This window comes from Leptodactylus fuscus, chromosome 1 (assembly GCF_031893055.1).
Source record: "Leptodactylus fuscus isolate aLepFus1 chromosome 1, aLepFus1.hap2, whole genome shotgun sequence".
Classification (NCBI taxonomy): domain Eukaryota; kingdom Metazoa; phylum Chordata; class Amphibia; order Anura; family Leptodactylidae; genus Leptodactylus; species Leptodactylus fuscus.
This window is the reverse complement of record NC_134265.1, coordinates 78752501-78765035: the sequence shown is the minus strand read 5'-3', so window position 1 is coordinate 78765035 and position 12535 is coordinate 78752501. Positions and strand designations below refer to the sequence as shown.

The following is a 12535-nucleotide window of genomic DNA, read 5'->3' as shown; positions in this document are numbered from 1 at the left end:
ATCAAAAGAATGCTAATATTGCTTAGGGCAATAAGCCCTCTAACAAAAAAAAAAAAAATCAGTCTATCTATCTTATATATTGAGTATATATATATATATATATATATATATATATATATATATATATATATATATATCCTATTAATATTATAAATGTGAAAGTTTGTGAGTTTGGATGTTTGTGGGTTTGTGTGTTCGGATGTTTGTTAGTCAATCACGCAAAACCCGCTTTACCGATTTGGCTGAAATTTTCCACAAACATAGTTAACACACCCCATTGCGCAATAGGCTACTTTTCGTCACAATAGCGCACATACGTTTTTCCCAGGACCCCCACAAACCCCAAACTCACATCACTATCTCTGCAATTTCACACACTTTGGACCCCGATTTGGCTGAAATTTTCCACAAACATAGTCCCTACACTCGATTGCGCAATAGGCTACTTTTCGTCACAATAGCGCACATACGTTTTTCCCAGGACCCTTTGGATGTTTGGCGGTCAATCACGCAAAAACCGCTCCACCGATTTGGCTGAAATTTTCCACAAACATAGTCCCTACACTCGATTGCGCAATAGGCTACTTTTCGTCACAATAGCGCACATACGTTTTTCCCAGGACCCTTTGGATGTTCGGATCTTTGGCGGTCAATCACGCAAAAACCGCTCCACCGATTTGGCTGAAATTTTCCACAAACATAGTCCCTACACTCGATTGCGCAATAGGCTACTTTTCGTCACAATAGCGCACATACGTTTTTCCCAGGACCCTTTGGATGTTCGGATCTTTGGCGGTCAATCACGCAAAAACCGCTCCACCGATTTGGCTGAAATTTTCCACAAACATAGTCCCTACACTCGATTGCGCAATAGGCTACTTTTCGTCACAATAGCGCACATATGTTTTTCCCAGGACCCCCACAAAACCCAAACTCACATCACTATCTCTGCAATCTCACACACTTTGGACCATAGCAAGCCACAAAATTCATATTACCCCCTACAGCAGAGGTCAACAACCCCTGGCACACATGCCAAGAGTGGCACTCCTGCCATATTTCACTGGCATGCCAGCAGCACAGGACCTGCAAGAGTTAAATAAAGTCTCTGCTAGAGCTGAGGCATAAGGACACTCCCCTTTGAGAGGGGTGCAGGAAACCCAGGGGGTGGAGCTTAATCGCTCAAGTCTCTGCCTGCTATAGTGATAGCTCCTGCCGAAGCTGCTAGCAAACAAAGTAAGAAACACACAGCTCCCTTCCTTTACTTCCTAATCTCATTAATGTCAGGCATTTGGGGTTATTAGTTTAGTGTTAGTAACTCCATGTACCTCACATTAATAGGAATAACCCCCATCATGTCCCTCATATTAACCCCTGTGTGCCCCATATAAAGGTTACTAATATGTGAGACATATGGAGGTACTAATAAAAGACCTCAGTAATGAAGATACTTAATTATTACCTCCAAGTCTCTCACATATCAGTAACTAGAGATGAGCGAGTACTGTTGGGATCAGCCAATCTGAACAGCACGCTCCATAGAAATGAATGGATGCACCTGGTACTTCCGCTTGGACGTAGCCAGCGCGCTTAACCCCCCGCGTGCCGGCTACGTCCATTCATTTCTATGCGAGCGTGCTGTTCGGATCGGCTGATCCCAACAGTACTCGCTCATCTCTATCAGGACATGATGGGGTTAATTGCTATTAATAAGAGGCACATGGAGTTACTAAACTGTCATGCACAGGGCTAGACTTTATGTTGCTTACTCAAGAGTATCCTGTGCCCAAAACTTACATGTACTGGCGGAAAATAACAAATCATACAATGTCGTATATCGAAGTATATTAACCTGAAATACCTCTGTCCCAAAGTCACTATGTACAGTTTATACCAACACCGTATAGCGGCTGAAATACAAATTACATTCAACACAAAAGTCTCATGTGCTCTCAGAATTACAGCAACAACAAGATACACAGTTACATTTTATATCCCATACCTAATACACAGTACGAAAACCTTACCCGCGTCTGTATATACCCACTTCTACAATCACCGCAGACGAAGTCGCGGGTACCAGCTAGTATATATATATACACACACACATACAAACACACATATTTGAACAAGTTAAGCAATGCAATATTTTCAAAGTTTCACTTGCAGTATCAGTGAACACTGCTCAAAAAAGTAGAATCTGAAAATCTTCACTTATAAGTCAAAGACAATTTCAAGAATAGGCCTCATGAGAGTACACTAGCAATTTAAAAAGAAGCATTGGAGATTTATGAGTAATATGTTGAAATGAAAAAGCAAGGTATGTAAGAAAAAAAAAAAAAATCAATGACCATACACCATATCTCGAACACACTTCCTTCCTTCCTTTCCCTTGCACTCTTCTCCAACGCCAAGCTCAAGGACATTCACTGAGAGTGCCAAAGCAGGACTCATCAGCCATGACAGCAATGAGCTGAAGGGTCTGTACAGTCCCTAGTGCTGTCAGTAGCTGTGCCTCAAACATCCGCACAGAGCAAGGGGCGAGATGACAAGTCATAGATTAAAAGACAAGGGAACACAGTGGAGTAACAGATTTAATAATGGAACAGGCCCAGGGGCTAGACCCAAAGGAGAACAATAAACACTTACAGAGAAAACCTCAGAGGCTTAAAATTTTACTTGGATTTTTTTTTTTTAAATCCAAAAAGTAAGCCTGGAGAAAAGTTGCAAAGCAGCAGCCTAAACCTATCAACATTAGCAGATTAAAAACAGCAATATTTCTTTTGTCACAAAGAAAACATGTCAACTTCCCAAAAAGTAAGATAGACAAACGGACAGTATAATTGGGAACACATGAAAGGTACCAAAATGTTCTTTATTGTGCTCTACTGTCATAGTGGGCACAGAATTTTAAAGAACTCTATGAAACCGCCATACTAAAACATTTGCTGTTGAAGTACTCAAGTGCCAATCACAGTATGTAAAGAATATATTTCACACGGCAATGATCGACAGTGCAAACCTAATCTGATCAATGAAGCCTAGCTAAAAGCAAGTCCGGGGTTTTCAAAGGGCTGCATAAATAAAATCTTATAAGAAAGACGCCCCTGGCCACAGTTACATGGGGGATTTCTACTAAAGGGAAAATATAACTATAGGCATTTGGTTATTCTCTATGGAATGTCCATGAGTGCTTTCATAATGGCGCCACTCCTTCCCGCATACCTTCAAGGGACCCAATGCTTTCCTGCATTGAGCCAAGGCAACAAATTGTATAGGAATAGGACCTGCACTGCGTTGTGGCTCAGGTTCATGGCCCCCAACATTGACTTGCGATAATACATGCATATGTGTATGAGACCATAGAAAAATCCCATTTTCTTGCTCATTTCACCAAGACACTGGACCATTAGGACTCGCAATTTAAGACTGATCTATTGAGAAACAGACAGGCCAACCACAGCATACAGCAAGAAGGGGACATTTAGTCAAAGTATGGAACTTTATGGTCAGTAAATTGCACTGGTTTATTTTTGTTGCTTCGGGACTATGCTGAGGTTTGTTTTTGTGTGGCATCATTTATCTTTATGGTTGTGATCAGATTACTATGCCCTTGCAGCAACAACTATGAGCGCTCTATTCACAACTCATTGATTGCTGAGAGTTAAGAGATGTCTGCCGTCACCGCTAAAGGGAGTAGATGTGAATCTTACTATAAAATATCTTGGTTTCCCATGATGAGCTCTAAGTGCACAGTTCTTATATTACCCATAGCGGTCTATAGTTGGGAGTTCAGGGTGAGAGAAAGTGAGAAAAAGAGGCAGAAAGGCTAGAGCTATAATATCTCTAATGATGATCCTAGGGGCAGAATGCTGCTTTTCCACTTTCTGCAATCTATAGCATCACAACATCTACCCTCCACACACTAGCTCAGGGAGAACTGACAACTGGATAAATAGGATGCAGAAGGGAAAAATGCCATACAATGGACAATAATGGTTTTGTGATTATCCTCATGTAGACATACCTGCCAGTTTAATCTGAAAACTAAGCTCCCACTAATGGAATTTAAAGGGGTTTTCTGGGCAAAAAATGTTTGTTTTTTGTTAGCTTTTTTTTTGTCTGTTAGTGCTATTAATGGGTTAACAAATGCACCCATATAGCTTTTAGTGTGTTTTGAGCGATTTCTGGGAGCCCCTGGTTTCCCCTGCTTTTGTTTACAGGCTCAGCTTCCTGCTATGTAACTTTCTCGCCTAACCCCTCTCACCTTACTCCCCCACCTTCCTCACTCCCCCATTCACCTCCTCACTGTCTCTCTAGCTATGCCGCATGTCCCTATCTACTCAACCCAACCCTCGACCCATATTATACACTTACCCTCCACGCTTATTCCTGTGAGACAGCCCTGCCTCCGCCTGTACTGCCTGAATCTTCTCCGGCGATAATCCACCTCTACTGCTCATGCGTGGACATGCTGTAGAGGTGAATTACCGGCAGCAGTGCGCGCACTGCTTGGAGAAGAGTGTGCACCCTGCCGAATCAGTACAGGAGGAGGAGCCGTCTCGCCGGTAGAAGCCTGGAGGGTAAGTATAATGGAGTGGATGGGGAGGAGTAGTAGTGACGATCCATTTCCGGAAATGGATCATTACTGGATAATCAGAAAATGTAAAAAAAATTTTTTTTACTACTAATGCTATTTAGAAAGTAGGAGGGGGAGGGTGTTTAGGATAGTGTATCAATTTCATACTCTCTCAGATTACCCCTTTAATGGTGATGAAGTTTTATAATTTAACTCTTAATCTGTTTTGAAGAAATTTGGGGTAAAACAAAGTGAAAGGGAGTGTCCTATCATAACAAGTTTTTACCTATAAACTATCAGGAAGAACCCCCCCCCCAACAGGGGGCTACAATTATTGCTACATTTAACCTGCACAGGGGCCCTCACTTTCTTGCGATCAGTGAGGGACCCCATCAGCCAGACACTTATAACCAGATTTCCCCTTTTTAAAGTTATATCCACTCTATTGTATATTTTTATAGAGGTGAGTTCTAAAGTTTCACCGATCACAAGAATGGAGGGTCACATTCTCCCATCTGAATATAATGGCAGGACAAGAATGCATGCTGACTAGGGTTGAGCCGATCTTGAGATTTCAGGATTGATTTTAAAATCCGATTTCCGATCATTTTCCAGCCGATCGTGAAATTTGCTCGATCGCCGATCGGGATCCGATCTTTCCCAATCCTTCAACCCTAGTCAATGCTTCTCTATGGAAAGTGTCACTTTTAGGGTTGAGCCGATCTTAAGATTTCAAAATCCGATTTCTGATCATTTTGCAGCAGATCCCGATTGCGAAATTTGCTCGATCAGGATCGCTCAACCCTAATGCTGACTCTCATGATTTAAGGAGACTGTTGAAGGTAGAGTACAGAGCTTAGCTATTTGTGGCCATCTCTTCACAGTAAATGGAGCATGTGTTACCATGCATTTGTGGGTATAAGGGACTGTACTCATGATTCTGGGGGTCTCAGTGGCCAGACTCCCACCGATCAGCAACCCCTTTGCTGGAAATAACTAGAATGACTCTTTAGACAGTACCATATTTTCAGCCTACATATATAATAAATACACTTTGAGAGTGAAAAGTCACTTTAAGCTAATTTCTTTTTTTCATGTTAAGGTAACAATGTACCAATTCCACACTATTTTGAGATAATTTTCTTTAGCATTCTAGGGGTTAAACTACAATTTCCATGCAGTAAAACTGAAACTGTATCCTTCTCAGAAGAAAAATAAGACAATTATCTTGTGTTGCTTTTACTTTTGAAGGTTGTATGAAAAATTTGGTATAGTCAGAGTACAATCTTGTTACTGGGACAGAAACTAACTAAATCAATCCCAGGTCTCTCTGAACTTCAAAAAGATAGAAAAAGTATATTGGACACAAAATAAACAATTTAAATTCAGACACACTGCAGGTTTTTTATGTAATACAAAGGATTCTTCCGAACTGTAACTCACTCCATTGTGCAGCAGTTTTTCCATCCTTAGTGATGTCCCACTGGAAGACCGCATTTACTTTTTTAACCAGTTCACTCCCAACATCTTTGATACGTCGGCTGATTTCTTCAAAGACCAAGGTACTCTGTAGTCCACCATCCTGGAAAGTCATGGTTAAAAATTGGTTATATTGAATATATATAAAAATACATTGTTCGTAGTTGTTAATTGTTCTGATATATATTTTAAAAAAAGCTGATAAGACTTGAAAGACTGCAAATGGAAAGGCATAATGATTTTTCCTTAGAAATCCATGGTTCTCAAATCAATGCCATGTACCATGGAGCAGCCTGTCACGCCTAGTAATTCTATTACTTTGTATAGCACGGTGAGGAATGATAGAATTTATTCCATGTAGCAATATACTGTCTGGTTGCAGATGCTATTGGAGCGGGAGGAGCGGCGTGTGTTATCGCCGAAGGCGATATATTACACTTGAATTGCCAGTATTTATGTCCTACAGTATAGAAGATATACATGGAACACATTTATAATCTTAGAGAAGGATACCCATGCTATTTATATGCATTATCAATGTCCTCTGTATATTTAGCTTTAGACAAAATTGTATAAAACAGAGACAACATACACAAAGTACCACAAATCAATGCTCCTCGACTAAACATTGCACAGTAAGTGTTTTCCTAACAAAAGGTAAGACATCAGCATTATTTTGTTGTTGGAGTGACCAAGTTAGCATTCATGTTCCAATGTGCTAATAGTGACAAAGTTACAACAGATTTATTGGATTTTTAGGCATGTAACTTGCAACATTGTGCTGAAACTGCAAATCAGAAGCTGGTACAAACAGCAACACGGCAAGAATCAATGGAGACTTCGAAGAGACATGTCTATTTTTCTTTTTAAATAAATTGTATTACAGCGAGCAATGCAACAACACTGACAACAGTATTGATGTGCTGTTTTCCCTGTAAACATAATAACAAATCAATATGGCAAGGGAGAATTAAATTGCACTTTTTTTTCCACTTGTGTCTATTGTGAATTTTCCACAACAGAATGGACAATGTAATCTACAAGTACAACTGCAGTAAATTAAAACACCAGCGTCTCCTTGCTAATGTAATCTAAAAAAATCAGAAATTTATTCGAAGAGTATAGGGTGCTTTATATCTACATGAATTTATTACAGAAATGGCTATTGGCTCATAGAATAGGACTACCTGGACAACAGCGTTGGACTCCAGACTATTAACAGTTGATGTAAGGTCAACGTAGGCACCAGCAATGGCAATTTCCCCAGTCTCTTTGACCTGAAAAAGGAAGCAGACATGGAACTTTTTAAGCTAGTGTTCTTCACGGAGTCTGAAGTAAGAAACATAACATTTCAAGTCACTTTATCTTAGTTGAAGTCGTCTCTTCTGACATTTCATGTCTTACCCAATCCACCGAGAGATCAATAAGCCTTATCCTTTGCAAGAGAACACCGACACCATTCAATACATGATCAAAGGTCAAATGTCTTTCAGACATCTTTAATAGTTTGTTTTCTAAATGAGCATATGTAAGTGTCCTTTAAGTTGCAAATGTATAAAGAATTGAGTCAAACTGGCATTTACTATGTTAATATAAAATATGTTATTATTCATCAATGCTGACCCTACATCATTCCTATTCATAAAAAGAGAGACATAAGAGAGTGAGAAACTCTGACCGAGGACATTAAAGAGGACAATGTACAAAATGGTAAATCCAATACATGGTCTGATTCTTGCTCTGTGACCCTCAACAATTTTTTTTTATTTTATCTGTCCACCAGTCCAAAAGATATGGCCCAAGGAAGGTTATATGTAATCTAGCATTGATTCTCCAAGGAGGAGGGAAAGTTTCACCAGAAACATAGAAGGGGATTCTTCACAGTAAGAACAGCGAGGCTCTGGAACTCTCTGCCCCAGGAAGTGGTGATGGCGGATTCACTGAACAAGTTCAAAGAGGGCCTGGATGCCTTTCTTGAAGAGAAAAATATAACCGGTTATGGACTCTAGATTTTAAGGACACCTTGATCCGGGGTTTTTATACTGACTACCGGATTGGAGTCGGGAAGGAATTTTTTCCCCTGAAATAGGGCAATTGGCATGAGCCTCATGGGGTTTTTTGCCTTCCCCTGGATCAACACTGTAGGGGATTGTAGGGTTACAGGTTGGACTTGATGGACTAATGTCTTTATCCAACCTCATCTACTATGTAACTGGGCGTTAATCTTTTGTACTACTCTGAGAAAATAAGTTCCACTTTGAGCATCATAGCTAATTTACATATAACCTTCCATAGGACTTATCTTGTGAATGAATGTATCGATGGAAAAAAAAAACAACAACTTTTTCAGGGACACAGCGCCAATCAAATGATGTATGGCATTATATAAGTTTACTGTCAAAGAAACTCAAATCATGCATTAACCCCTTGCTATCAGACAGTTTTTTGTTTTAGACAAAGAGACATTTTCCCAATTTGACATGAATCACTTTATATCATACAAACCGAACAATGCATTTACCTATCCAAGTGATTGAAAGGTTTTTTTTCCTGATACATTGGATTGGAGATTTCATTAAGACTGGTGGCATCAAGGGCCAGTCTTACTATTGGGACCCCTGGCAGCAGGAACTCTACAATTATTAAGTGGTACTGACTTCTTGAGAATTTTGACACATCATGTGATTTCCAGGTCCTCAAAATTGAAATTTATGCCAATCACCATAACTTATGCCAGTTTTCTGATACAATCTACACTACATTAGATACATGCCTACTCTGAAAAGTGACATATTATCTTGCGCTATACTGCACCACTACCAGTACTTTATGTTGTCAGCAAAATTTTTCATTTGTGTTCATTGATTTAAAAATGTGAAACTGCAATCTGCAAAATTTCTATTCTCCTGCTTAGTACAGTTAATATATAAAGCATATAAGAATTGTAGGAGACACTCCTGTATTCACAACCTGCATCAGCAATACTGGAAGGATGGAAGTGTCATATACTCCTGTATCCTTGAGCTTTAACCTGAAGTATAAAGACTACTACTCCTAGCATGCCCTAAGAGGTGGAGATCTGCATTGCTGGAGACCACAGGTGTACATAAAGAGGTGACAATGAGACTAAACCCATAAGAGATGACTGTCTAGGATCAGTAGGATCATGCAGATTTGTATTCAGCTATATATGGACTGGCACACAAGTACCAAGTTCTACCATGAAAGGTTGACTGGCAACAGAACATAAAACAGTGTTGTACCAGGTTTTTCTTCCTTTTTCTTTTTTTCGCATGCTGAGAGGGGTAAGGTCCCATGCCTCTGTAGTCTCCATCATGGCAGTACATGGTACTATACATGTGATCAAGGCGGCTCTATTGGGAGTACTGGCAGTTGTAATACTAACTACGGATAGGAGGTCCTGTAGCCAAGATATCATTCTTGGGCTTATGGAATTTGTTCTTATAGAGATGGTGACCTAGAAGTACAACACTCGAGCAATACAATATCTAACCATTTCCCACTCTGATCAGATTGTCACCTGGTGCACAGATTTATTTAACAACAGGCCACATTACATATCTGGGCAAAGAGTGGGTGCCTGGAGATACTAGGAAAAACCATAAGGATCTGCTGGGTTATTCTAGCATTAACATGGTGATGTCTTCATCCTACAGTACTGAGAGCTGCCTTCGAGGACAGCCTTTTGTTGCTTTGTCTATACTATTACAACTATTACACAGCTCTGTCCTATAGCATGACATAGTAGACATGGTGGGATATTTATAAAGAATGAAGTATTTCAGCTGGCTGGTGTAGACTTCTGCGGAGGCACACAAACCAGTGGAAGAGGTGCTTGTGCCTTCTCAAGAGTCTGGCAAGTCATTGCAGGGTCCATCAACACCAGCGTATTATAACCAGCTCCATTGTGGGATCTTGCCACAGATTCTATCCCTAATGTGTTTCAGGTAACAGTCCAATTGATTTCAACGTGAAACAAATGCAGAGAAAAAAATATTCTAGAAAAAAACTGGCATCATCATTCTTGTCACAGTGATGAAAAGGAATCTTGAGAAGGTGCCAATACCATCAGTCAATAGGAGAGATTATATAGAGGCACAAAGAGAAGTCCCAACATGAAGAGGACAGGGCTCTCAGGAATGTTCCAAAAATCACACAAAAAACAACATGTAGCTGGATTATGTCGATTCTGCCAGCGCAAGCAATATGGAATTTGTTTGGGTTGTTCATCAGGATCACAGCAGGATATGCATGCGTTATATGTGGAGTTTGCTGCAGAATTCATCCCATACAGTGAAGAGTTGTAACTTGCAGTGATGCTTTTTCTTCCACATGCAAAATTTCCACTACATGAAGGTGACATTTTCTAAATCCCATCCAAGTGCACTGTACTGTAATAAACTCTGTTATGCAAAATCTAACAGGTTAAACAGCCATGGAAAGGATTTGTCTCCATTCTGGTTGTTAGACGAAGACCCTGTAGTTACTGTTGGGATCCTACAATGATCACATGGCAGAGCTCCGGTATATGTGTCATCTGAATGTACTGTAAATTTTGGGAATTCCTACCTGCTTAGGACATACATATACATCAAATGTTGAGAACAGGTTTATTTTGTATGTTATACAGCCATGATATGTATATAATCAGTATATGTTCTCACCTTATAACCTTTACCTAACGGTAACACAAAACTTTGAACGTAACTTCACTATTTCTAGACATTTTTGTATTTTTACGGTACTTTTTCCAGTTACGTTTTGAAATCGCTTCCTTTTGTCTCTGTGACCTGTCCTTGGACAGGTCACATTGGGTCTGCTTTTATGTTAGCTGGTCACTATAACTCATTAGTAATGGACTATAATTATAACTCTAATGATTTTATGTCCACGTTATTGACATAAAGCCAAAGTTGGTGTAAGAGAAACATAGATTATTCAGATCATGTTGTCACGCTACATTTGTTCATTTAGATATACATTTTTCTTAGCATGGAGACTTAGTGGTTGGCGCTGTTGCTTTCCATTCCTCAATGGGTAAAGCTGATAGAGGCTGGAGGGTCACCTAATATTAGGCAGGTGGTTTAAATGGTGTAAGTCTCTCTTACTCTCTCTCTCTCTCTATATATATATATATATATATATATATATATATATATATATATTCTGCATTGTAAAACACCCAGAAATAGAGCGTTATGCATATTTGTGCATTTAAATAATACAATAAGGAACTAAAATCAAGGCACAAAGAAGCATTCCCCTTGTCTCAATGATTCAACTTGAACAGTAAGCTTTATAGTGTGTCAAAAAAGCAGGATACAGTTCTTTCCTTGCCTTATAATTTGCAATGTCTAATAAATACTCTATTGTAAAGGATATGTATTCATTAGACTAAGAGGATAGTCCTCAAGCTATCGTCATCTCTCACATTATACAAAGAAAATAGCAGCTTTATTCTGGAACAATGCAGTAGCTCCACAACACAATAAAGAAGGATATTTATGTGTCTTTGGTTTGCTGGATCACATTATAAGCTAAAAGTTTTACACTCAGTCGTTTTATCCCTTGTCTGAATAACGGGTTTCTTTTGTTGGTGCTGCAAAGAAATGGTACAAAACACTACGGAAAAACCATAATATTCTGCTAAATTGCAACATGTTCATCTCCAGCATAAAGGTTGAAGTAACACCATGCTAAATATAAATCAAGTATTCATAGATGGATGATGCTACTATGAGAAAAAAAGATCTAATAATGTCGCTAATTCCAACACTGACCTTAGTCTGAAGGTGAATTCTGTTGCCCTCTTTCCACATTTCAGTCTGTAAAGTTTGCCCAGGCAAGACTGGCTTTGCAAAGCGTACCTGGAGAGACAACACAAGTTAAAAGATGAATTATGTTAACATTTCTACTGATGGATAGAAGAAACAGATACACCAGGGGTCGGCAACCTTTTTTGTTCGGCGTGCTAATTTAAATTAAAAAAATAAAAATAATTAAATAAATATGAGGTCCTTGGAGTGCTGCACAATAATTTTAATATTGACTACCCCTACACTAAAGTCATATAGCACAAATCGTACCATAGGGGTATTGTTATACGGTAATCACAACCACATGATACACTTGTACATTTCCATTAGAAGCAATGTATGTAAAATTAGTGGTAATTGTATATGATTAGAAGCAGAGTGAGGTAACACCCAGGGTTGGACGGGCCCACCGGGGAACTGGTGAATCCCCTGGTGGGCCCTGAGCAAATGCATTGATCAGGGGCCTAATTGGGATGTTTAGGGGCCCAATTGAACACCTGACCATCTAAAAATGTCCCCTGCAGCACTCATCGGCAGTGAATCAGATCTTTACAGACATAGGGTCTTCTGATACCTGCTTGTATACATTTTGCCAGCATTTAGCTAGAGCTTGTGCTGCCCCTTCCCCTCCTCCACACAG

The 12535-nt window shown here is 39.5% G+C and overlaps 1 protein-coding gene across 1 annotated transcript in view; it reads right to left on the bottom strand.

Moving 5' to 3' along the window:
- Positions 1-12535, bottom strand: part of HSD17B4 (hydroxysteroid 17-beta dehydrogenase 4) — a 249032-nt gene that overhangs the window by 29160 nt on the left and 207337 nt on the right. The window contains exons 20-22 of the mRNA XM_075272298.1: positions 11860-11946; positions 7246-7335; positions 6023-6161 (exon numbers count right to left, since the gene is read on the bottom strand). Coding sequence (XP_075128399.1) covers positions 6023-6161; positions 7246-7335; positions 11860-11946 — 316 coding nt within the window. The remainder of the gene's footprint in view (positions 1-6022; positions 6162-7245; positions 7336-11859; positions 11947-12535) is intronic.